This window comes from Mustela lutreola, chromosome 3, assembly GCF_030435805.1.
Source record: "Mustela lutreola isolate mMusLut2 chromosome 3, mMusLut2.pri, whole genome shotgun sequence".
In the NCBI taxonomy this organism is placed as follows: Eukaryota; Metazoa; Chordata; class Mammalia; order Carnivora; family Mustelidae; genus Mustela; species Mustela lutreola.
In genome coordinates, this window is record NC_081292.1 from 20175830 (window position 1) to 20203623 (window position 27794).

Here is a 27794-nt window from a genome sequence, read left to right on the forward strand (position 1 = left end):
TTTTTAGCAAAAACCACTAGCCAGAGCCCTCCAATCCCACCACAATTATAGAAGAATGACAGCCTTTGGCCATTAGTTCTTAGTTCAGATGATGCTTTGAGGGCTAAGTAAGGTGGGTCTACAGTGATGTCTTTCATCATGAAAAAAGTGGGAATAAAGATCTAATGAGTTTATACAGGTTGCTTAATTTTTATATGCATAGCTCCTCTGCTATAGAAAGACTGATGACATAACATTTTTACAATACACATATATTTAATGGCTAGAGGACCTGTAAGGTAGAATTCACTCTAACAACATCTAGAGCTAGGTGAAAAATGCCTACCCATTTTATACCAGAAAACTTCAAGTGCTCACAGGATCAATTTTTATAGAATATATTGACTGGAACATGAAGGTAGATATTGCTATAACATTCATCCACTTGCTAACTCAAGTGGGCACATGCTCTTTGCTATGCGTTCTTCTAGGCATTGGAGATGGAGCCGCAAACAGAGTAGAAGGCTCCTTCCCATAAACTTTACCTCCTAGTTGGAGAAGAGGACAAATGCATAAATAAATAAAATAGATGCTCTTCATGCTATATTTAAAATATATGTCCTACGTGCCTAGGAGAAATGCAGGAAAAGAGAAGGACTGCTGGTGTGAGACAACTGAGCAAAGACCCAAAGAGGGTGAGGGAAGAAGGCTCCAGAGAGAGTGACTAGTACTGACCTACTGCCCGCTCTCTCTAAGATTTTGAAGCATTGCCAAAAATCCATACGTGTTCTAAAGATGATCATCTTCCTTTCAACTCTGGGGCCCTCCCATGTGAATACATCACGTGGCCACCTGAGACACTGGCTCACTTTATAACCAATTTGAACCTTCATGACAATGACTTCAAACTCCAGATTCTGAACATGCAGAGGTGGAAACAGAGTTTACGAGTCAAGACCAAATGGTACAATTCAGACTAGACCAGGAAGCCAGGCTAATTCAACAGAGGACTGACTTGTAAGGCAATGCAAGAGACTAAGGGCCTGTACTCCGGGACCAGAATTACTGGGATGTAGAAATAGGTAGCCAAGCTCTCCGGGGGCCTTCGCAGACCAAAGCTGCCTAACATTCTCCCTGTAATGAAGGTCTGGTCTAAAGTCTTACAGCTAAACTCACAAGTCCTTGGCTCTGACAAAAGAGTTCTAAAAGATGACATCTGCTACAAACAATTATATTTAACATTCTGCTAAAAGCTTTTTTTGGAGGGGAAGGGTCACATTTCTATACATATAAAATAGGTAAAATCTTGAAGAACCGAGGGATACACAGCCATTTGGTGCCTGGACTCGGGAGCCAGACTGCTGGCTACTCATGTGTCTACTCTTGCTAGACACATGTCCCCAATGTCACTTAAGGTCTGTGTTTTAGTTCCCTCATCTGTTTGTTTGTTTTGTTTTGTTTTAAGTAGGCTGCGTGCCCAGCATGGAGCCCAACACAGGGCTCAAACCCACGACCCTGGGGTCAAGATCGGAGCTGAGATGGAGAGTCAGATTTTAAACAACTGAGCCACCCCGGTGCCCCTAGTTCCCTCATCTTTAAGAGGAGATGATACTGTCTATCTCACAGAGTTGTCATGATGAGGATTAAATGAGCTAATATTTGAAAAAGTGCCAGGGGCACCTAGGTGGCTCAGTTGGTTAAGCGACTGCCTTCAGCTCAGGTCATGATCCCGGGGTCCCAGGATCGAGTCCCATATCGGGCTCCCTGCTCCATGGGAAGCCAGCTTCTCTCTTTGACCTTCTCCCCTCTCATGCTCTCTCTCACTCTCTCTCAAATAAATAAACAAAATCTTAAAGAAAAAAATGCCAAGAATACTGCCTGGCACATAGTAAGCACTATATAAATGCTTTTAAATAAAATAGAGTATAACTTAAACTTTCTTTAAAATACTACTTCCAAAGACTTACCTCTTTGACCTTCACCAAAGAAAAAACGCTCACTGACATTTCCTGAGAGACTTATCTTTGAAACGTTTAAAGCAGAACTTTGATATATGGTGAGTCTAGAAATTCCAAATCAGTCAAGTTTACATCAAACCTTTAACTGAATTTCAAAGTGAATTGTATAAAAAATAGATGACCAAAAGAGATTATCAAATGAATACTTTATTAGAGTCATAACACTTATAAAATAAATTTCTTTTCATCATGGAGTAACCAGATTTTAAAACCAACCAACACTTTCTCATCTCTACAGCATATATAAAGAAATTCTCAAATGTCATAATTTTTGTTCAAGTGCTTTGTCACTCAATTCACAAACCCAGAACACGATTAATCTACAAATGTAGGTATTCACAGTCAGATGAGTTTTAGGCTTGGTTCTTAATGATCTAGAAGCAATCCATTTACAAAAGTGCCACTAAAGTCATTTCATGAAATCATTTAATTTAATGCCACCAAGCATAGACCTGTTATACTCTGGAAACAAAAATAAAATCTCACAACTAAATCTAGCAGACTAACTTTAAATGATTCCAACCTGAATGAACTATATATCCTTATGGCACATTTATGACTTTGTAATATACAATTCATAATACAGGTTTAAGTGTGTGGTATGAAGCTAGAAAAACCAAGGAAGTCAGATACTATAGAAAAGATAGGACATGAGTTGAAAGTCTTAGACTGATTTCTTCTTGCCACATATTGAAACGCGTCTGTATATCACGAACCAAACTCTGATAAGATTCTTCTTTCTAGGGGATTATTATATAAATACCATCTGCTCACTCAGCATTGATCATGTGACTCATTTGGGATGGTTCTACATTCCATGAAATCTAGTAGCACAATTCAGACATGGCACTCTTAGGGGATGCCTAAGCCAAAAAAAAGGGCAAAGGGCTGAAGGTTTTGAATGGTCAAACCCCTCTTTTCCCAGAGGAAGCCCACCTGGGGCAGGACATAAGTATCCTGCTTGGACAGTGTGGTGGGATCTGGGACTGAACTCTTACTTGTTCTCCCATTCAAGCCATTTTTTGGCACCTTCCCACAACCAGGGTCTCTAACAGATGCATTAAGGTATTTTCTGTGCAATTCGACCAGAGACAAGTTTTTAGGATGGCTGTTGTTTTACAACTGATTTCATATATCTGTTACCAATGCAAAACAACAAAGATGTCGGGGGGCTATTATCAAAACACGTAAGAAGCTTCAACTTTAAATTATATTTAATACTCTATTCAAATTTAACTGAGAAAGTAATGTGAAATAATGAGAAGTAAAAAGTTAACTCTTTAGGGAAGCTCTATTTGGTAAAGCCTCATATATCCACACACAAATATTCGTATGTTCATGCACAGGACAAACAGCTATATTCCGAAGCATAAATAAACCCAAAGTAAGACATAAGTGGCTAGATACCAGTTCCAGTAGTGGTGTATGGTCTCTGGGGATCTCATTTGAAGGATGCCAGATGAGAAGTCTGCTCAGTTGTTAAGAGACCCTTAGTTTGATTAAGCAACTAGGATTTACTTCACAAATTACTTTTTCCTGTACCCAAGACTCTGCTTGAATTTGCCTGAAAAACTATCCACCACTTCAAGGGTAAGTACTTGACCATTAACACAAAGGCAACGTGATTATTGCATAATGAGTCTAAATATTACATGATTTATCTCGTTTTATACCTTTCGGGATCAGTTCAGTAAAATACATAATATATAACTAAGGTGTCACACCAGAGGTCGGCAAACTATAACCTGCAGCCCACAGGCCAAATCCAGCCTGCTTCCTGTCTTCCTGAATCAAGTTTTATTGGGACACACACTCACTCATTCATTTGCTCTTGCCCGTGGCTGCTTCCACAAAGTAACAGCAGGGTTGAATTTTTTCAACAGAGACTGCATGGCCCACAAAGCCTGAATTATTTACCATCTGGACCTTTAGAAAAAAGGGTGCCAATCTCTGTTTTATGCTAAAAGACAGAGTTCAGTGGGAAGGCTATTTAAAATGTGGTTTGTTTTTGCTTTTAGTTTTTTTGTTAAGGAAATTTTTGTTACCTATTAAAATTAAGGTTTAAGTGACTCAGCAATTAAACAAAAGAGATACCCTTTTTTTAAGAGCAGTATCTGTATATTTTATGGCTATAAAGGAAAATTTTCTTTAAAAAAGAGACAGATGTAAAATTAAAGGTCATTTCTCTGTTTAATATCATAATAACATTAAAATTCCATCCATGAAATGAACCAAACTTGTTATTTAGATTCTCTCCACATACTAAACAGATTACTTTCGGAATGTTGTTCTCTCTGGACAAAATGGTATCCAAATTGATAGACATATAAAATGGACAAATGAAACCAACACAGACCGTTAGTTTCTAAGGAGTGTTACGGTCGCCATCTTCGTAAAGCCAGACCCAAACTGCAACCATAACAAGCTGTTGTCACAAAGGCAAAAATCTAAGAAAAAGGAAACAAAAGCTCATCAGATTTATAACACTGACTTTAAGAAAACACTTATTCTAAAGAACAACTATCTGAACACTGATCAACCTACCTAAAGATACTTCAAAACGTACGGAATATAGTTTATAGTCATCTTTTTGATGAACTGTACTACTGTGTTTTACCTCCACACATCATTAACCCTTCTTTTTTTAAACATTTTGGCCCCCAATGATTTTCTCATTTGTGGATAGCCTTAGGTTGAACCTTTGTTCATGTGCTGGACTCATTTGTTAAATACTTCTACAACCCCCAACATGATATTCAAAAAGTCAGTATAAGGTGTCTATTCATACAGTGATTTCACGGCCAAGAAAAATACAAGTCTTAGAACTTGAGGATCTATCAAACCCTTCCTGTGACAGTGGAAAATGCCTCAGAAGCAAACAAAGTAAAGCCACAGAAATGAATCAACATGGGAGATAGTTCTGAAACCTGCACTCAACTCTGAATTACCGCCCTTACTTCCTGGCAAGGATTTCTTTAGCACCAACTATGTGTACATCAGTACATCTGGTGTAGACAGGCAAAGAGTAGATAGTGTCCTCATCCTTTGGGAATTTATGAGCCATAGAAAACTGTAAGACAAAGCAATTAAATATGGTAAAACATGATTTAGTGCAGGGATCCTTTACCAGGAAGCTCTAGCTCTGAGAAGGAATACTGGATTCACCTGGGGAACATGGCCATTGTCTAACTGCCGTTCTGCAATTCTCCCCAGCCTGCTCTGCTGGTTGTCTCTTTGACACATCTATAATCTAGACACTGTCTGCTGGATGAGAACAACCACTTCTAGTATGCATTATTAGTGAAAATGCATTTTCCTCTCTCAGGTGCATTGAAATTAAAAGTAAAGTAAGGGATTCAATGCCATGTCACAAAAGCATGCCTCATATATTTAGGAAGTATTAAAACTCAGAAATTAAAGATTCACTTCTACAGGAGGGTATGGATGAGATGGGGGTACTATAGAACTGCAAGCACGTTGAGGTTTACCAAGGCAGTTTCACGTAAGCAGAGAGAGGGACAAAGTCACAGAAGGGGGCGGCCAGAACAGAATCATGCCATGGAGAACACTGAAAACTGGGCTCTTAGGACAAAGGAATGTCGGTGAGAAATTAATGACATGTACCGTCCACAAAGCACTTGAGCACCCACTACTCTTATGAATGTGGGCTCTTAAGGCGACTCCAAGCAGACCCATTCGTTACTACTTCAAGGATCTGCGTGGCAATGAGAGCGCAGCCCACACCACTGAAAAGGGATGAAAGGAGTGAAGGAAAATCCAACCAGAACTGATGACTCAGGAAGGACGCTTGGGGGAAAAAGTCAACTCCAAGTCTCTGAACTTTTCTTCACTTCACAACATTGTTAAAACCAGTGGTTTCCTAACTGTGGTCTCTGGATAATAGGGATCCCACGGCAGTGCCTCAGAGATGACGAGGTGGGCAGAGGTGGCTTCAGGAGAAGGACGGATAGGCGTTAGTCAAGACCCTTGTCTCCCACTCCAACTAGAGCAGCTGTGCTCTCGCCTTCTGTATATAATTATTGGGTTTTCAGTAAAATTTCATTAGGTGAAGCAATTTCACTTCTCATAAAACAAAGTGCAAAAATCATTGATCTAAACTATAAGCCTGTCAAAGTTGGGACCAGGTCTCCTTTCTGTTGCAATCCACAAATTGTCTAATTCATTGTAGACACTCATGAATAAATTTTGACAAATCTGGACAGAGGCTTGGGAATCCGATGGCTGTAGGTCTTAGAATCATTGCGCCTCCATCCTTCAAAACCCAGACTCTAGACCTGTGCTGTCCAATACGAGAGCCACCAGCCACGTGCGGCTATTTAAATTTAAATGTAATGAATTAAAAGGAATGAATTAATGGATTAATTAGTAGCCACCATATTGAATTGTGCATATATGGGATATTCTTATCATTTTATAAAGTGCTGGTAGATTTTAATGGCTATATGGGGGAGTCCTGGGCTGTTTATATAGACTACCTAGGTACAATAGTGAAACATTAGGGCCACCAACTTGCCACAGAGCCATATTAAATATCAGCACCTTCAGGGAATAATTTGGGTTTCTGACACTTTCAAAATTATAAAAACAGAAATAATGTAGTATTTCTTCAAATTACCCATGTCAATGAAAAACAACAAACTCACTTAGTATGTGAATTAAGGAGGACTAAAAATTTCAAAAACTTTCCCCATGGAATGGATTTCATCTGTATGTCATCTATTGTCATGGTGGGAATATTCACGCCCTTCAGCCCTCTGGACACTCCTCAGGGGCAGGAGCTGTACGTGGTTCATCCCAGTCCCCCAAACCCCACCAATTTCCTCCTTCGTGGTAGGCTCTCCATAAGCACACACTGAATTAAAATGAATTACAAGCAGGTACTGACCACTGAAGAACACATCCCCCTCACCACATCTAAAGTTAGGGGAAATAAAAAGTACAATGAATTCTTTCTACAAAGTAGGCTCCGTTGTGCCAGTCCAGCCGCAACCATGGGCTGGTGGTCACCTGCAACAGGGTCTATCACACCGGGGGTAAGGGCAGAACTTTGCTCATGAGGTCATTATACAGATAAATAGCTAGTCTATGTGGAGTCAAATGGCTCCTGTTAGAGAAAGCGATGGCTGCCTGAGGGGTTTCTGGGAGACCGTGACCGTGGGGGTGGGGGTGCTGGTCGCCTGGACTCATGGACACTCACTGTGGCTGCTACGTTTATGTTATACTGGTTATCGCTCAAGAGCGGCTGCACCGTCACGGTCGTGTTGCAGCGCAGGTCATGCAGGGATGTGGCTGCTGCTTCCAGGAGAAAGGCTCCAAAGTAGAAGACGAACACTGTAAAATGGTATGCAAAATCCTGAAAGAGGAGGAAAACAAAGACAGACATCTGTAATTAAAAATAATACTTTTTGTTCCTTATTTCAACTCATGAGGTTTAGATTCAGGAGGGCGAGACCACTTCATCAAACAATCTTCAGCTATACTCACAATTTACTTTGGCTGCTTGAACAGCGTCAAGCTATTAAAATCCAAATGAAAACCAACTGACCTGCTGTAACCGATGTACTGACGAACCTGATGTCCTGAATTTTATAATAAAATACATACTTTCATATGTCTTGCTATTATAGTTATTGGATAATAGTCGTATTATTGTAGTATATTATATAGTTATGTAATAATATACATACATACATTTTATAATTAAGTCTTTTATTTCTGAACAATCATTATTTTTATCCATTAGACTGTCACCCCATATACTGAAGAATGCAGAAGACTTATGACATCATAGAACTCAATACCATATCTCCCTCTATTCTAAAAAAAAAAAAAGCAAATTATATATCATATACTTCGACAAAAAGTATAGGAACTCTCAAACAAAACTCACTTGTCATAATGTGATCTCACATGTTGCAGCATCGTGAAGCGTAACTTTGCTGGAATTTACAGCATCTTACATGAACCGATTTTTGTCCACACGCTGCTGTGTATCTTTGTCAACAGCTCCCAGATACCTGCCACTTTACATTCATTGTCATTCATCCCTACAATCGCCATTTATTAATCCCACTTTATAGACAAGTGATTTTTTTAATTGAATGACTATTCTAAAGCCATTCAAACATAACCTTTTTGAAAGGAGACCTCAAACCCACATAGGGCTGTCTGGTTCCAAATTCCACTTTCTCTCTGCTATCAAGCGGTCATTGACAACAGCAACATTTCGGAGAAAGAACAACACACTGCCTTTGTAAAGGCCCATTCAGCAAACAAAACTGTCAATTGTCCGTGAGAATGGTTCTTACTCTGACTAGAATAATAAGGAAAAGTTAACTTACCAGGGATGGGAATTACAAAGGTATGCACTAAAAATACACTCCACTTAGCACCTCTACTGTAGAAGCTGACTCACCAATGCCTTTAAAAGACTCAAGAGCAGTGTGACAGACGGATCGGGTGTCTACTCCATAGCAGAAGTGCTCAGATCCACAGAGCTTGCAACAGATGTTAACTGAAGAAGGTCAAAGTCCAAACGTCCCTCCTTTTACGGATTAAAAGTAATAGAGCTAGATCTCAACTAGTAATTAAGATTGGAGAAAAATAGGGTTGAGATCACTAGGTGCCCATCTAAATTACTGAGGTGGACCCTCAGAAGTGGCACAGGTGACCTGAGGAGGGGTGCAGAAGTCTGATGACATGGCTGCAGCTCGGTGTGAGGAGGCCCTCCCCTTCTTCACCAGCCTGGGCTCATGCTACCCTCCCATCTCTCCGAGCATCAGCCGCTGCGATCAGATCAGCTACCCACATCATCCTAGGTCCTAGGTATCCTAAGGTGCTGGAGGAGAAGGACTGAATTCACGGCAACCCAGGCCAGAAAATCCCTCTGCAGGCTCCTGCACTTCAGAGTTGGGCAGGCAACGTGCAGTGGGGGCTACACGTCTTTGTGAAGCAGCTCCCGATGGTCTCCTTGGTCCTTGCGCATTGGTAATCCCGTAGGGCACACAGTCGCTTTGTGAGGAGTCTAGTTAGCTGACAGCTCTGGCTTCGGTGGGTTAGGGTACTGCTGTATCCCTCCCGGCAGTCCCCGGCTAATGACGGCACAGTGGGGACACCGGTGCCCGGTCTCTTATGCCTAATGCAAGACTCTTAAGGCAAAGCCTGGGCCCCTGAGCTTCTCCTTAATTTGGGTCAGACAGTCGATCTGCAGCCCACTCTAGGACTTTCCTGCTTTTCCCCATTTCCCTCCCCAGACAGGTACTATCTCTTCCCCTTCCCCTCAAAAAAAGTCTCTTGCAGTTTTTGGAGTTTTGTTTGTTTGTTTGGTTGGTGGTTTTGTTTGTTTGAGAGAGAGAGAGCAGGAGCAGCGGGGCGGAGAAGGGGAGAGGGGGAGAGAGAGAATTAATTTATGTAGGCTCCAAGCTTAGCCTGGAGTCCAACTCGGGGCTCGATCTGATGACCCCGAGATCCTGACCTGAGCTGAAATCAAGAGTCAGACGCTTGACCGCCTGAGCTACCCAGGTGCCCCCAAATCTCTTGCACTTTTAAATTCATCATACAGTCTGCTTTCCAGTGGACCTGAGATGACAGATATGTTCTTTAATATCCTGAACACTCCCTGCTTGGCCATTAACATCATTGTGATTAATGCATCCATTGTGTAATTATTTCTTTTTGTTTTTTAAAGATTTTATTTATTTGAAAGAGAGAGAACATGAGCAGAGGGGAGGGGCAAAGGGAGGAGCAGGCTCCCCGCTGAGCAGGGAGCCCCATACAAGGCTCGATCCCAGGACCCTGAGATCATGACCTGAGCTCAAGGCAGACACTTACCTGATTGAGCCACCCAGGCGCCCCTGTGTTATGACTTCTTTACTGACACTATCTGCTACAGCAAACTCTGAGAGCCACTACAGGCCCATCTCATTCACCACGTTATTTCTAGGGCCTACTCTAGGACTCGGTATGTATCAAGAGCGCCGTCAAGGTCCCCCATGCCGGGGAGAGCCACACCCACATTTCTATCTGGCCTTCCGGGCGTCTGATTCGAATTCCTGCTACGTGTGGAACGTATGCAAGAAGGTCTTCCACAGAGTTTTGCTCATTGTTTTGGACAATGTAGATCGTTTATATAAAACCGATGGTTCTTGAAGGTAAGCAGGCCTCAGAGTCATCTGAAAAGCTTGTTACTTTCTGTGTCACAAGCTGTGTCCCAGCTTCTGAGTTTCTGATTTGGGACGTCTGTGGGACCTGAGAATCTGCTCGCCCAACAAGGTGCCAGGTGCTGCCGCCGTCGCTGGTCGGGGACCGCCCTTTGAGAACCACCTGTCCTGAGTCCTTGGCACCTCCCCGTGAGCAGACGGCCCCAGCCCCTTTCCGGGTCTCCTTTGTATTCTCCTCCGCTTCTGTCTTCTGCCAGGCTTCCCGATAGTCACGCAGCCCGGACTGTGGCAAGCTTGTCTGCCCTTTTGCTCAGGTAAACGACCTTAAGCAGAGCATGATTTTTTTTCTTCTTTCTTCTCCATATTCTTATCTTTAGCCCCTGTTTTGCTCCTCAGGTCAAATTTTTACTAACTAGTTTTAAAGAAAGCTACATGGTAAATGGGAGAATCCTGGTTTCCACAATGGCAGCATGAAAATGGGACAAGAGCCACGCTCTTGTAGAAATGAGAACAGTAATAGTCTTCCATGAGGAACTGTCATAAAGATCAAGTAAGTAAATGAATGTCGGAACAGAAAATACAGTTCGGGACATTCACAGCAGTAAGTGATGTCAACAACAGGCAAACGCATGCCACCTACTTTGGGGAAATAGAGTGCAGCACGTTGAATTGCATGGGACTCTTTTTTTTCTTTTTTTTTGGTAGCTCTTATTTTTCTAAAATATGTCTTTCCTTTTTTTTTTTTTTTAAAGATTTTATTTATTTACTTGAGAGAGAGAGACAGTGAGAGAGAGCATGAACGAGGAGAAGGTCAGAGAGAGAAGCAGACTCCCCATGGAGCTGGGAGTCCGATGCGGGACTCGATCCCGGGACTCCAGGATCATGACCTGAGCCAAAGGCAGTCGTCCAACCAACTGAGCCACCCAGGCGTCCCTGTCTTTCCTTTATAACCCACCTCTCCACAAATGGAAAATAAGTAGGGGGTGTCTTATTGTAAAGTTAGGCAAAAGGCTATTTCCTCTCTACAAAACAAAAAACAAAAGACAACAGAAAAATAATCTCAAAAATCAAAACTTGCTTCTTTCCTCAAATTAGAAAAGGGCAAGTTTCTAGCATTTAATATTTGTTATTACATATATTACATACTGTATTTTTATTTCAGCAAGCTGGGGAAAAAATTCTGAAGATATCTACCACCACAAATGTTAATCCAACCTCATGCTCAACAAAAAACAAGAAACCATGAATATTTTAATTAATATCCCACAACAAATACTTTTAGAAAATAAATTCTTCCAAAAAATGCATTCCTGTTTCCTTCATGTGCTGTACGCAGGTAACATTAAGCTGTTATCACAAATGGAAACAATTATTTTTTGAGCAGTTGAAGTCTAACAATTCCAGAACGCAGCAATTAAAAACGGTTACCATCTGGTGACGATTCCATGATATGCATGGCTTAGAAATTTTTCTGGCAGAGAGAATACACGATACATTACAAAACCTACTAAAAGCAACCCTGTGGTCAAAAATGACTGATTATGTGAAAAATCACAAAAGGAGAGAGAGAAAAAAAGGAGCCTGTTCTAAATATGGCCAGCATTTAAGTCAGCTCTGTAAAGGCAAGATGAGTTGGTTCTTGGAAAGTGTGGCCGCCATGACAAGGCCGTGCAGAGAACGCGACTGTGCCAAGTGCTGCATGGGTCTACTGTTTCCTCCCTCAGTAAGAGTGGACGGTCCCAGCTAAAGAACCCTGGGTTCAGCTCTGCAGGTGACCTCTGCAACACAGTGGTAGGGTCTTTCCAATTTCAGTTGCCACTTTCATTAAGTGGTTTAATTTAAAAAAAAAAAAAAAAGAAAGAAAAAACAGCACACACTCTTACATTTTATTGTCTGAACAACAAACATAATGTTACAAATGGGGGGAACCACATATTTAAGAAACCTAATGAATTTATAAGGATATTAATGATGTACTCAATACCAAAAATTAGACTCACTATAAATGAAAGGAGAAAAGATGGTATGAACATATGTCTAACAAAACCAGGTGGGATGCTGGGAAACAGATACACATTGGTACAGCGTATGCATCAACTATTAGAAGGAAGGCTGGGCGGGGCAGAACCCTGGAGACTCACTACCTTCCCAGGTGATAACCCTTTAGTGGCTGGGCTACCAGGAGGTCCAGGAAGGTCCCAGAGGACAGGACAGGGTGGCAGCGAGCACAGCACTTGGAAAGAGGTAGCAGGTTGAAGCAATGGCTGTGTATTAACTAGTACTTCAGGCTATACTGGTTCCTGCTGGCCAAATACCATCTTTGGAGCTTAATACTTAAAGAGCCTGGTGGTGCTTACCGACATCGGGTATGGACTGATTCATTTATTCGTGAATATGGGAAAGCCAAGCATTCTGAAAGAGGAGGTTAAGCAATCTATCTGTAACTTAAATAGAGATTTCTGATCTTCATCACTTGACAAATTATTAGAAATATTTTCTCATCATTAATGAGAAAGCAAGGCAAAAACATAGGAACACAAAAACATAGCAACTTATGAAACACCTGTGTGTGGGTGGGGGTGGGTGTATGTGTATTGGGAATAATTTTTCCTTAAGTTTTAATTTAAATTCCAGTTAGCTAACATACAATGTAAGATTAGTTTAAAGTGTACAATTTAGTGATTCAAAAGAAGGACTTTCAGAGTGTCAAGCTGCAAGCCTTGACATATTTCAGGAATTAGGATGATTATGGATCGTACACCACAGATCAGATGCAAAGCCATTAAGTACTTCCGAATACATTAATTCCAGGTAGGTACTATTATTACCATTCTACAGATGAGGAAATCAGAAGCCACAGAGGTTCCATACTTTGGCCAAGGCTACACAGTTACTAAACACACCAGACCTCCTTTCAGATCCCGTCAAGACTGTAACCCTTGCCCCATGCTTCCTCCTTAACTTTGCAGTTAACCTACTGCGCCCGGGCTGGCTTCTCGGGCAACTACACCACTAGGCTTCACTGCTGGTAACATCTGGGGTGATGATGGCTCTCCTTACGCTCTGGAACATTCTTTAATATGCCTAACATCCCTCCTAAAGCTGGTAGATACAATGTTACTGTACCTGAAAAGAACAATACCATCCTGACTAAGGCCTGATTTAAGATCCTAATCAGCAACTGACTGAAATGGAACAGAGGTTCTTCCCTGAACTCCTCACAAACTTCTTCAGGTACTGTCCGCCGCAGACCAGAATCCAAGCTCCACTGGCCATTCTGGAATAGTCTCAGAGACGGAATAAGCCTCAGCATGAAGAAGGCCCCCTCTATTACATGGGAAAAGCGAAAGCAAGTTGATCCAATTTAGTGGCCATCATAATTTTTAAAATTAGGTGGATTATAAATTCATTTCTTAAAATTAACAATTCTTACTAGTTTAGGAGAGGAATTAAAAATAAACGATCTCCTTTTCTAAGTATTTACAGTAGAGAATATACAGCTACTGGTTTTCTGAATAGAACGTATATATTTAATATCTGAAGCAGAAATTGATGGAAAATTTCAAGATCTATGTCACAGTGTCCATCTCCCAAAGGCACCTCCTTGATAGTTCAATAGCTACAAAGCAAGTCATCTGTTGCAGGAAATAAGAGTCTTTGAGTAAAGGTTGTCTAAGTCATGGCGGAGTAATAGAAAGGTTGCTCGGCTCTATCGACAGGAATCTCACCAACTGGGAGCCTGCTTCCCCGGGAAGGCAGCCACATAGCCGCACAGCAGACCTGGGGCTCGGACCTTTCTTCTCTCACTGGAGGCAACAGAGAAAACGGTACCAGGCACTTCAGGACAGAATAGGATATTTATACGTTTCTCGCATTTTCCTGAAATAGACTTAAAAATCCCTTACCAGGAAGTTCCAGTTGGCATCAATCTGAGTCACCATGCCAGACAGGAACAGGCCCAGGAAGAGGAGGGAAAAGAGAAAAGCCGTCACGGACACGAACATGACCCATCCTTGCAGCAGAGGTAGAGGAACGTTGGAGGAGGCAACCAAGATCCAGACGAGGCCCCCGAACAGCTGCGGGAAGGAAGAAAGACGTCACAGGCGTGGGCAACAGACCTGAACACGCTCCTTCCCCTGCCTCTCACCCTTGGTTTCTCCCCAGCCCGCTGCGCACAGTCCCGCAACCCCACCCACCACCTTTCCTCTGTCCTTGCACGTGCCCGACTCCAGCTTCCCTCCAGGGCAAGGCCAGGGCTTCGGCTGACAGGTCAGACCCGGGGCCACACCCATCTCTGCACCTGCCTTTGTGTCGGATTCTCATCCTCAGCCCATGAACAGACACAGAATCCGTTCATTACCTAAAAGTATTTCCGTTTGACGCTGCTGCCTCTCTACTAATGTCCTCTCCGGTCAACCGTTTCTCAAACTTCATCTGTGCTTGGTCCCCACCTCCGATCCGTGACCTCTGACTCTTCAAACCACTGGCTTCTGCGCTCACCGCTTCTCCGAGAGTTTATCAGCCAAGATCAGCCGTAACTTTCTAACCTGTCCCTTCTGATGGCCATGTGCCCACCCTTATCATGCTCTATTGGTACACACGAGATTACTGCCTACCCGGAGGATAAGAGCCGCCGCTGCTGTACAGGGTAGTCAGCACAACCTGACTCATTTATTGACACGCCTCTGCATGCTGGCCATGGGAACAGGCACCTTGGATGTTCACAGACCTGACATTCAGTAAACACCTAGTGCCTGTCAGGCCCTGCTCCACATGCTGGGAATACAACGGTCTACACACGACGCTGGGTTTCTGCCATCACAGAATTCACCATCTCTTACAGGAAAGAGACTATTTTATTTTATTTTTTAAAAAGATTTATTTATTTGTTTACTTATTTATTTGGAGAGAGCAAGTGGGGGAAGGGGCAGAAGGAGAGAGAGAGAGAGAGATTCTCAAGCAGACTCCACACTGAGCGCAGGCCCTGAGTCAGGGCTCGATGTCATGATCCTGAGATCATGACCTGAGTGGAAATCAAGAGTCAGACGCTGAACCAACGTAGCCACCCCGGCACCTCAGGAAAGAGACCATTAAACAAGTGAGTAAAATGCTGCTTCACACATGTCACAATTGGGCAAACAGTGGGCACTGCAGGTTCCCAGATGGAGGGCACTAAAAACCCAGAGCTGGAAACTCAGGAAACACACCCGGAAAGCAACAAACCAAGAGACAAAGCTAGGGCATGTAGGGGCAGGAGGAGAAGGCTGCCCCAGGGCAGGAGGCTAGCCCTGAGAGGACCTGGCAGAGCTGAGGGGCAGGGCTCAGCTTGGCAGGGACAGCAGGTAGCACGTGGGGCATGGCCGGAGGAGAGCGCGGGAGGCTGAGCTGACGGGTCGGGCCGGTCCACTCAAGGAGGTGAGCTTCTCCCACAGGCCACTGGAGGCCACACAACACCTGAGCAGGAACTAGCCTGACCCAGTCTGTATTCAGAAGCTTCTCTCTGGCCAGAGAGGAATGAATGCGGGGCTGAGGGACCACAGAGGAGACCATTACAGCCACAGAGCACAACCCAGACTTGGGCAAGAAGCACAGAGGGGAGCGAAAGGATTAGACAGAAACTGAGAAGTGGTGGCAGGTGGTGACCGATCAGATAGGGGACATGAGAGCAAAAGAACAGATAAGGAAGAAACTCAGATTCCTGGCTTGGGCAATGAGGAGTGAGGGAGACGTCACAGGAGGAGAAATGATGACGTCACAGAGACAGTCAGCTTTATGACCCTAACTGCCATGGTCTCCTCTAACCTCCCACTAAAGCCACAGAGGCTACACATCCTTTGCGTGGGATTCCAGGCCCCTCATGCTCTAACCTGTCTTTCTCAGCCTTTGTCCCTTCCCACGAAGTCCCTCACATTTCACATTAAAGAAAAACATCCACAGTCCAAAGACAAAGCGCTTTCACATCCGGCGGCCTGACATATGCTGGCCCGGAATGTCATTCCCTGCCCACGTGTATTTGAGAAACCACCATTCAGAGTCCATCTTGAAGAGCACATCATCTCAGAAGGCCTTCCCGAGTTCTACCCCGCCCAGGTGCCCGCCCTGTGCCCTGGGCAAGCTCCCTACATGGGTATGTTACATGGATGAGAACCACCGCAAGTGGATCTCCCGGCTTCCAGGCCAGCTGCACTAGGAGACCCTCCTGGCATCCGGTTGCCTTCTAGGCTGCTGCGCGCTAAGCCAGTTCCCCGCTGACACAACAATCCCTTCCTATTAGCCAGGCACTACACTGGAGGCGGCGGTCCAAAAACCTAGGCTGTGCACCCATGCTGAAGCCACCTCTAGCTGAAGCCACTCTAGGCCACCCCCCACACACAGTTATATCATAGAAACATGTCCCTGTGGCATGCAGAAGGCTCTCCAATATTTGTTTCGTAAATAAGCTCCAACTTTCCAAGAACAGCTGGAACTCTACATATTCATATTAAAAACCAGTAATCAAGGGGCTCCTGAGTGGCTTAGTGGGTTAAAGCCTCTGCCTTTGGCTTGGGACATGATCCCAGGGTTCTGGGATCGAGCCCAGCATCAGGCTCTCTGCTCAGCGGGAAGCCTGCTTCCCCCTCTCTCTCTGCCTACTTGTGATCTCTCTCTCTGTCAAATAAATAAATAAAATCTTTAAAAAAAGAAAAACCAATAATCATGTGTATCTTGCTTCTTAAGTATAGAGATAATACCCAAATTGCACAAATCGCTAAAAGTTAAAATCACAAGTTTTACTAATTCAAGTTTCTAAATGGAGGCCCAGTCGTATAAGCCATTACCACCTTGAAAAAGATTTTCGAAAGCATAATACATTATCACTTGAGTATGATAATGGCAGTACCAATCTAATCAATTTATAATTGTGGTTGTTGGTATATCTGAAGTCCTAATTTCAAATTAAAAAAAAAAACAATTAAAAAAATTAACAATCAACCCAGAAAGTTTCATGAAATAAGTCTAAATCATGAATATGAATGCATATTTTAAAAATTTAGCCACAACCTTTTTTACTTTTTTACTATGAAAGAAATAATGTTCCCGGTAAAAAGATTCTCTACTCTTTCATACTGTTTATTAAATACGTGAAGGTGATAAGATCTTCAAATCTTTCCCTTTTTTCACAGCATCATCTTCCTGGTAACCTTTTCTTACTCTCCCACTATAAATAACTTGCGCTACTTTATTACTTAAGAAATATGCATTGCTATTAAATATCTATTATTAAAGAGTCGTTTATGGAGAAGCGAGGGGTGAGTACACAGGTAATAAACTGGCCACGTTTATCAGACGCAAGCAGACTCCACACAGGATGCAGGGATTATGATAACTTGGCTCTCTGAGGAAGGGCTATATGATCCCCTGGAATTAAAGAGACATTTCATAAACCCCGACTGGACCTCAAACTAGTTGGTCTCAAATCTCCTACCAGGCACTGTAGAAGAATACTCGGGGAAAAATGGAAAAAAAAAAAAAAAGAAAGAAAGAAAGAAAAAAAACAAAACGAGTTTCTGTCTCCAGGAGCTCTAGGTTAGGGAGAAATAGACTCCATCAAATCTGATTCAGGAGCAGATTGTGGTGAATACTATAAAAAGAGCTCCACACACTGTGCTCTGAGAGACCGGGAGAGGAGAGAAGAAACAGAGTGGGAGGCGTTGGGAGAGGGAGGTAGGGCAAGGAAGGGAGGCAGGGGAGGGGAGGGAAGCAGGGGGGCAGAGGGACAGGGGAGGCAGGGGGATCAGGGGGACAGGAGGGCAGGGGAGGCAGGGGGATCAGGGGGACAGGAGGGCAGGGGAGGCAGGGGTGGTGGGGGGCGGAGGGGGTAGGGGAGGCAGGGGGCAGGGGGACAGGTGGGCGGGGGGAACAGGGGGGGCAGGGGGGGCAGGGGAGGCAGGTTTGGAAGCAGGCTTGAGAGGTAGACAGGGCTTGGACGGCGGATGCTGATGTGAAACAGCAGAGACGAACCATTCTCATCATACTCAAAATTTACAGCCCTTGCAACACCTCCAAGGCTTGGGAAGGAAAAGGAAAGCTTATACAAAAAGAGAACAGATTGGCCTCCTCATGGGTGGTGTGTGTGTTACCGGGGAGTGGGGCAGGGGAAGGAGGAAGGTGCATGAGTGCCCTTCCCAGTCTATCAGCACCCCAACGCCTCCCTCCCCCGGATTCCTGGCTCAGTGAGTCTGTGAGATCCGGGCAAAAGTCCTGCTCCCCATGGCAGCTTTGGGAGAGGCCACAGGGATGGGCTGGAGAACAGAAGCGAGGCCACCAGAGAGACCCGCCTTCCTCACCGCAAGACGGTCATGTCGGTACAGGGGTGACGGGGCTCTGACACAGTCCTTTCTTCCTCGCTTCAGGATTTCCTTTTGCCAAAAGCTACCTTTTCTCCATGGGCTTCCCAAGCTGGCTCCAACTTAAAAAAACTGATCCTTACATAACACGACCACTGTCCATCCAATGCCTGGCGTTACTAAGCCGAGAGCATTTACTAGCCTCACTGTAACCATTCGCATCCCGGTTCAGTACAGGCGACTCTGGAGAGAGCCTTGGTTTTTGAGCACAGAAATGGTTAAAATCTGCAGAACAGCTGGTAAAATATCCTAGCAACGGCTGGGTACACACGCTGTGGGGAGGGGCAGAATGCTTTGTCCGCCCCCACGTTCTCCCCTCTCAGATCTGAATCCACATTCTGACCTCTTGTCTATCACTGCCTTCCATCCCTTTCCAGTGCCCTAGAAAGTCTGACACTTACATACCAGACTCCCCCAATGCACCCCATTTTGACATTTCTTTCGGGAAGTACTAGCTTGGGGCTCATGCCTCTGGACCCCAAGCTCTACCAAGAAAAACGGCTGGACTTCCAGGTATGTTGCAAAGGCCAACGTTTCCTAGAAGTAGGTGTCCGCCTTCCCCTGGGACTCAGTTTCCCCCTTACCCTCTGAGCTGCAATTAAGACGATCCTGGCAGATGCCTTGAGTGCTCAAATGTGCGCTGGACTGCAATTACTCGATCGCCACACAGTCCGAAAACCCCAGCCCTCCTTGGTGGCCGACCATCTGCTCGTCACAGGAGCTTGGCTCCTGTAGCCCACAAGGGTGTGACAGCCGTGCAGTCTTCTCGTAAGCAAGCCGTGGAAGTTTTCCTCCACGCATCTCACCGAACTGCACCCTCCAAGTTGGACTTAAAACTAGGTAAACACGCCAGTGCCTACTCTGACCTATTTTTAGTCAATGTTTGGAATGAGAACAGGCAAAGGTAAATGAATCTGAAGGTATGAAGGACTGGTTAGACTACCCCTAAGGAGAAATACTTCATTATTTAGAGCTTCCTGTGTATGACATATAACCCTTTCTCTTTCCGATTTTCCTGCTATTTATAGATCGAACTTTTCACCACTGTAGCAGTGATGAGAACCAACCAGCAGACTGGAGGGGGAAAAACTGTCTCTTTGTCTGGTTTATAAAGTTAGCTTGAGTGAGAGGTTGAGGCTGATAAGGATAAGAGAAGTATCAGCTAGCATTTATCAAATGCTTATACCCCAAGAACTGCTCTAAAGGTTTCATTTGTACCAATTTAATCCACACAAACTCTAAGACATGATTACCATTTTATTCCCATTTTACAGGTAAGTCGAAGTAGACAGCCTTTAAAAACTTGCCCTAAGTTACACAGTTAATAACTGTTGGAAATGGGACTTGAACTTGGCAACTGGCTTCCAGAGCCTATGCTCTTGACGCTATGCTATTGTGCCTCCCTCAAAGGTTAGTGTTCCTTTTAGAGCAGGGTTTTCTATCCTTCTGCTGTGGACTGGCTTGCTGGAGGTGGGAGGGTTGATTGCCTATCAATTGGGTAGTTAATTGCATTTTTCTGAGGACACAACTTTCGTCAGAATCTCAGAGCCATTTGTGCCCCTCCCAAAGTTCAGAATATCCTATCTTCTTGGTAACCTCTCCTATTGTAATAAATGCTGGCTTACTGGGTATCCACAAATGAAACAACGTGGTTAAAGAATGTTTAATGTTTTCAGACCATCATCTAATGAATAGATTACCTACTATTAGCTCTTTATACACAATCTGTAGTCCAAGTTTTTTTTTTTTTTTTTTTTTTTTTTTTTTTTTTTTTTTTTAGAGTTTACTGATTCATTTGAGAGGAAGAGAGAGCAGAGAGAGAGAGAGAGGGAGAGAGCAGGTGTGTGAACACAAACAGGGGGAGAGGCAGAGGGAGACAGAGAAGTAGATCTTCCAGTGAGCAGGGAACCCCATGCGGGACTAAAGGCAGATGTTTAACCGACTGAGCCACCCAGGCACTCTCCAAGACTTTTTAAACTGGGCACATACTTCAGTCAACATGTACCACTTACAGATGTGCTTCCAAGGTAGCCCATAAATGTGTAAATTCAGTCATGGTGTGACTGTGGTGGAATGTAACCGTCCTGAGAACATGGCTGCTATCTCTCCAAGGCCCCCTTCTTCCCAGCACTGCAACTTTTCCAGCTAGCCTGAACCCTAGCTTAGCGCTCCAGCCCCTCATCCCTTATTTTCTGCAAACAAGTCCATCCCACTGGCCCATGCTTCTGCCTAGCATGTGCCACCTACATTTTCTCTGGATAAGTAAATGCTGATAGCAGGTCCTCCAGAAAGATTTCCCTGGCTGGATGCCATCCCTCGGTGCTTCTGTGGTTACTGATCACTTGTCTCTTCTGTGTCACTTAGAACTACTGATTTGAAATCACAGGTGCATCTGGCTGTTTGGCCCACTGGAGTATGAGGTCAGAGTCAGCAGCATTGCCTCAAACATCTCTCCATGCTCAGAGCCCATGACAATGCTTTGTCCAGAAGAGGTTCAGCTACGTTCTCTTCAAAATGAATGAAAACCCACCAGTGTGTGTCATGAACGGTTCTAGAAGAAAATACAGAAGTACAGCTTGAGATGCTCAGAACACACTGCTGTCTGGAGCCGAGCTCACTCCCTGGTACATGGTGGGTGGTTGAAAACAGGCATGAAGATCAGCGAAGCAAGAACACGTACTTCTCAATTTTTCAGTTATTACTGGCAGCACCCACCACCCTGTAGGAGAACTCAGGAGGCGGGGATGGAGAGTTATGGGGAAGTTGGCAGTCTAGCTTTTGCCAGTCTACCTCATGACACCCCATTTTCAATCTTCTTCAGACCCCAAAGGCAGTTCACCCATTCTACTGCAATTCCTGCTGGAACTCTTGACCGGGGTAGTGGTTGCCTTGTGGCTCACACGCCCTCCTCCTGCTCCCTCCATCCATCCCCATCCGCCCTCTCCCCTTGAGGACTTCCATCCAAACTGGTCCTGGTCCTGGACTAGCCCTGGTAAGGACAGCCGGCAAGGCGTGCTTGTTTTAAACAGAGAGAGGAAAAGAAGACAAGTTCGGGGAAGGAATGAGAAATAACAGACCTAGAAGAGGCCTCTGTAGAAAACAGACGAATGCATAAGAAGTTTTACTTTTTAGACTTACATCTGAAAGTTTAATAAAAATGTGTTTGAGGATCCTTAAAAGAATTTGGTACTACGGTTCTTCTTTGTTTTGTTTTCCTCTCCATCCAACCCAAACTTCCATTTTGGTCTCTTAAATAGTCGGTGCTAATGTTAAACTGGAAAGCACATCTTATAGGGGAGAAATATGTTCTGGTCCCTTTTTATTCTTACTTATCATTGCCTTTGATTTTTTAAAAATCCTCTTTTCATGTTTGTGGGTAACTACTTATCACCGAGGTTAAAAATGTCCGTGCAGGCCACTGCCCTGACATCAGCAGGCGCTTTACAAATCATCGGTTCTTTCCCTCTTTTTGACTTCCCTCCTTCTGGAAGCTATTATACAAAAGTTAAGAATGTCATATAGGGTGACTCTCTCATATAAAAGAGGACATAGGAAATTCAGATCGGATGGCAGATTCCTGGAGAAGAATCATGACATTTTTCAAAGTTGCTCGGGACATCAACCGCCAAGCTGCCCTTCTCCGCTCCAACCAGTTTCTCTAGAATATTTTGACACGCTGTCCAGTTGGTCCCGCTGACCCAGCAGCATCTGTCAGGTGCCGCACGATTCAGTGTACACTAGCCTCGTTCCCACTGTTTGTCATTACACAGCCTTCCCTATTCAGAAACATCAACTCAAACATGCCATGTTCAGGGCTCTTATCACCAGCTACCATGTTTCTACAGGGTTCTGCAAAACCAATCTCCTCTCCTCGGCCTTTTCCTTTGGAGCTCGAGGTCAAGACATTCAGGAACCTGACTCCAAGGGTTCCGTACTGCCATTCCTCATGTTCCGTACAGGGCTGCCAGTCAGAGGCAAACGACTGCCGAAAATAATGTTTTGGCAGGGGCATCCGTTTATTTTCTCTTATGAAATGTTAAGGACTCTTTACCCATGGCTGGAGATTTTTAACCCAGAGGTAAAGGGAAAATCTTGCTTATAGAATTAAAACCCTGTTAGAGAGGGGCACCTATCCTGGAAGAGCCCCTCTTCACCACTGCCAACGCTCAGTGTCCCTGTGCAACTCAAATCCATTTTCTGGGCAAGAAAAGGAAACACTGTACATCTGACCATTCGTATGTTAGCCCAGTGTCAAAGCTCTGGGCTGAAAATAACCTGCAGTCCTTCCACAGATTGCTCTGCCTGGCCGCACATGCCTGCTCGGAGCCCCTCCCACCCTCCCCATCATCCGCTCATTAACATTTGTTTTCCTGGCATAATTCCTCCGAGTTACATCTTCTATTTAAGCCTGGTCTAGTATCATTTCAGGACAAGCCACACGTTGCGTACTTGGTTGACCTTCCAAACGTCAGATCTGCCTCTCCCCTGCTCCACTTCTTTCATTTGTCAAGTTGTCATTATCCCTCCTTCAAACCACTGACACAAGCCCCGGAGCTGATGTCTCTGCCTTCCATCTGTTTGATAACCAAGCCTCATTCCGCAAAGATCTCTAAAACACAAGTATGGTTGCATTTGCCCCCGTCGGTCAGCAGCTCCCCATCCTGTGCCCTGGCCTATCATTTCCCAGCGCATCACAACTCGGGCCCTACCTGCTCGTTCTCCTTCTGCCTCCTTCCCACAAGTTCTATAAAAAACCAAAACAAACTAACAACTGCTGGAACCCTCATGCCACAGTCTGTCTGTCTCTGCTCAGTGGGGAGCCTGCTTCCTCCTCTCTCTCTCTGTCTACTTGTGATCTCTGTCAAATAAATAAATAAAATCTTAAAAAAAAAAAAAAAGAGAGAGTCCTAGAATATCTCCCATAAAGAAAAATGTTAATGAATATCTTGGGGAACATGGGCTGTTTCTCAAACACCAAAACCATGAAACACATGAATTCAATATATTGACCTTTATTCCTTTCCATGTTTAATACTGTTACATCTAATCTTTTTTGTGCATTATACAAGGCAAGCTGAGGACCGGGACCTGAAGTATCTTATTCAGCCCAATAGTCCAGCTGCTCCAGGGTCATTTTCTTATGAACAGACCTGCCTGGAAAACACTTTAGCTCCCGCTCACTCTCCATACTTTCACCTTCCTTGAATGGTAGTTATGTTTACACATACCATCTCAACTAGGTTGTATGCTCTTCCAGGCGAAGAAGGGTCTAAGCGTCTTTTTTTCCTGGAAGAGTGCCTTGCACACAGTAGGTATTCAATTCATACCTGACAAACGGCTTAGAAAACATTAATTCAGGAAAACATGAGAGAATTTGAAAATGAAACTTTGACGATGATGTTTTCCCTCATTGCAAAAATAACTTAGCATTAAGCTCTTCATGGCAGGCGTAGCTCAGTGCACAAACTGAGGGGCTGATAATCCATCTATATGGGAATGGGACACACCTACTATCCCAAAAAAGCATGCCTGGCGTGTGTGTGGTTGCAATGTTCTCTACCTACAGAGCCAGTGTTATAAATGGCCTTACCTGGTGCTGCCGGGGGGGGGGGGGGGGGGCTGTTTGCATCTTTTGAATGACCTCTCAACAAATGACTTATACTTGAGAGATTATGAGTGGGTATAATAAGGGGGATTGAGATTGAATTCTTCATGTAAAATTTGAAAGAATTTACACTGAAGTATAGTTGACATATAATGGTATATTAGTTTCAGGCTTATGACATAGGGACTCAACAATTCTACACATTACTCAGTGCTCACCACGGTAATTAGTCCCACCATCTGTGAGACTGAATTTTCTGAGCAAGTTTGATCTCTGCTCTCTTAGGGCGTATAACCCAATATCTCTAAGCAGTGTGGAAGAAGAAGGGCCAAGAAGGAGCTCTAGTTTGGCTCACAATGAGGTCTGTGTTTCTCTGAGGTCACCAGTTTCATTGGATGATTTCGGTTATTTTACTTTTGCGGGGGTGGGTTGGGGAGGAGGGAGGATGATATTCAAGTAAAAGAGGCAAGGGAGACCTAGATTTTAACCATCACATATGTTTGGCCATAATAAGGGAAAAGTAAACTGACAACGCTTTTGGAAGTGATGTTATTCTATGTAGGTAAGGGTCTGAGACTCATTTCTTCAGTAAGAAGCCAGACATGAAGAGATAAGAGGAAAGTCTGGCTATTTCTGGGAGCCTGGGTTCCTGCTAGAATGGGGAGGGGTAGAAGCTCTTGTACAGGGAGAAAATTCATATTTGCATGAGAGCTGTCTTGTCCATGGCCCTGATAAAGACCGCTGATAAAGGCGGCTCTTGGCGGTTCCCAGCCATGACTGTACCCCAGAATCTCTAGGGAGCTTTTAGAAGAACCTGGCTGACTCTGGGCAACCCACCCCCTCCCCCAACCCCAGAGATTCCAATTTAATTAGTCTGGGCCAGTCACCATATTTTTAAAAGCTTCCCAAGTAATTAAGTACAGCAGAGTTGAGAACTAACTACTTGGCCCCATAAAGAAATACGGGGGCAGGAGAGGGAAAACACAATAGAATAAATCACTTCCACTTTTTCCCATCAGCATTAGGCAACGTTTCCAAAAGTGTGATAAGACCACAGATGATCCTCGAGACAGGATTTGATTCGACAGCACACGGAGAAGCCGTCTCTGTATATATGTTCCATATATACATACAGGTACCCTTACCTATCCTTACATATATACATACATGTGTAAATATATATCTTTGAGTAAATACTAGAAAAATACCCGCAGTATATCTAAGTTGAGGACTCATGTGTATTATTGTTTAGGATGAGGCTTAAAGTAGGTGCTAAAGTTTAGGAAGGGAATTGAAGTGAACATTCTGTAAATTCTAGAACAGGTGGAATGCGGATTTGGCAAAAACTTGTAAAAGAGGTATGCAAACAACTGGAGTTTGAGAAACATGGCACTGAAGCAGCCCAGAACTTACACAAGCTTTCTCCCCAGATCCTACTGTTCTGAGCGCATCTCCCCCACACCCAGCAGAGCCCGGGCCCAGTGCCATCCACTCCCTACTCTTCTCACATGGATGCCTGTGCCTCATCCCAAGTACTCAGATGCTTCTGAACTGGGCTCAGACTCAAACCAGCCTCTTCCAGCCTCACCATCACGATCCGATTACTGATGGCGTAGCCTGTAACTCCCTTGTCTCCTTTTTCAGATTCAAATCTGAGCTAAACTTAACTTCGCACGCCTTAGCCATCTCAGCATAATAGGGCAGAAAACCAATGCTCACAAGGCGTTCCAGCCCCAGGAGCACAAAAGTGAAACCGAAGCGACCAAATCCAGGTTATGCAAACTCAAAGGAACAGGTGAGGGAAGGGAGATGAAAACTCCAGACCCACCAAACAACATCAGCCTCCAGGAAGGGCAGAGCCCTGCGCTCTGGATTTGCCTTTCTCAGGCGATGATGCAACCGTGAGTTGCCCAATTTATGTTTGCACATTTCCCCTGGTCCACGATGAGTTCCAAAAGCTTCCAACTCCATAAAATTGCCTTCAAAAAGTTTACGTCTCTAGCCCAATAAGGTTGCCGGTCAGGCCAGGTGACCTCACCTTCACCTAGACCCAGGAAAGTGTGCTGACAAGGTGTGGAGGGGCACAGGTCCACTAGAAGCCAGAAGGTGCAAAGGTGGGCAGCGAGGAACTTGACAGCCACGTTTCCTCTGCCGCTCTCTCTTGCACCCACTGCATTAGAAACTGCCAAGGGCACGGTTCATACTTGACCTTTTTCCCTGCCCTGCCTCCTAAACTCTGCTCCTCTCCCCAATCCAAAGGGCACTAATAATGGCAAGGGGTGGGTGGGGCGGGGAGCCCAGGTCTTAAGCCCGCCTTCTCTTCCTGGTACCTCCCGCCTCGGATTTTCACATCGTGGCAGCCTCCAGGTCACTCAATCACCGGCTGGCTACACCTTTGCGCCACCCAACAAAATGGCAGGTTAGCAACAGGCGAGGCCCAGAGCGCCTGCTCTAGCTCTAGCCAAGCGCGGCCCCCCGCCAAGCCGCCGGGGGTCTCCGGCAGTGCCCCAAGCCCAAACACCCTTCCCCTCTGAAAGTCCTCAATCCGGGGCCCCGCCGGGCTGTCTGCTCGCTCTCGCGGGGCGATTTCTGTCGCCAGCGGGGGAGCAGGTGCCAGCGTAACAGGTGCCAGGCGAGTGGGCCCAGGTTCCGGCTGCGCCAGGCAGGGAGAGGGCAGAACCCCAGGAGGGGCGCAGGTAAAGGCCACGTCGGGGGGAAGGGAGCTGGGGCCCGCGCGCAGAGGGACACAGCCCCGGGAGCAAGGATGCCGCTGCCCTTCCTCGCTCCCCCCGGCGCGACCGTCACCGAGGCTGCCCCACTTACAATCTCCAGGCAGACGAAGGCACCCGAGTAGGTCCGCAGGATGTCCGGACCGGCGGGCAGAGTGATCCGGGGCGCCGGGAAGGACACGGCGGGGTTCGGGGGCGGCGGGACTGGCGCTCCGCCGGCCGACATGCTGCCGCTGCCGCTCTGCGTCTCCGCGAGCCGCCGCCTCCCTCCGCCCGCCTCGGCAGCCCGGGCTCCCGCCGCCGCCGCCGCCGCCGCCGCCGCTCGGGTCCGCGGGGTCCCGGCGCGCCGCGCGGGAGGGGGCGTGGCCGCGCTGCCTCGAGCCGCGCGGGGCCCCGCCCTGTCACGTGGGCCCAGGTGAGCCCGCCACGGCCACCCATCCCGCGCCCGTCACGTGCACAGGTGCGGCGGCCACCCGGCGCGGTCCTTTCTGCTCCGCTCCGCGCGCCCCTCGCCGGCCAGCGCCCCGCTCTTCATTTGTTTCTTATATCCCTCTTCTTAGTTTCCACCTGTCCTTCCCCCCGCCCCCCAGTCTCACAACTACCCTACCCCACTTTCCTCAACTTAACTACCAGACCGGTCTTGAAGTTGTGACCCAGAAGGTAAAATCAAGGTCACCAGTCACACCTAATAAGTGGAGCGGATCTGCCTTAAATGGGACTCTAGTAGGATTTTTTTTTTTTAAAAAATACCACTAGGACAGAGTCAGATGGCTCAGCCCCAGTGCCGGTGGACGCTGGACAGGTAACTGGCGGCTTTGTGAGCGGGTGGTGTGCTCCTCGGTGAAATGGGGGTACGGGTATTTACCCCTTGTAATTGCCCAGATTACATTGACATG

At 45.4% G+C, this 27794-nt stretch overlaps 1 protein-coding gene across 1 annotated transcript; it reads right to left on the reverse strand.

Moving 5' to 3' along the window:
* Nucleotides 1–2126: 2126 nt before the first annotated feature.
* MAL2 (mal, T cell differentiation protein 2) lies at nucleotides 2127–27227 on the reverse strand. Its single transcript, XM_059165729.1, has 4 exons — nucleotides 26993–27227; nucleotides 14083–14253; nucleotides 7216–7371; nucleotides 2127–4444 (listed from the first exon to the last, which is right to left on the reverse strand). The coding sequence occupies exons 1-4, from the start codon at nucleotides 27122–27124 to the stop codon at nucleotides 4373–4375; spliced, it is 531 nt and encodes a 176-aa protein (XP_059021712.1). The 5' UTR covers nucleotides 27125–27227; the 3' UTR covers nucleotides 2127–4372.
* Nucleotides 27228–27794: the final 567 nt, after the last annotated feature.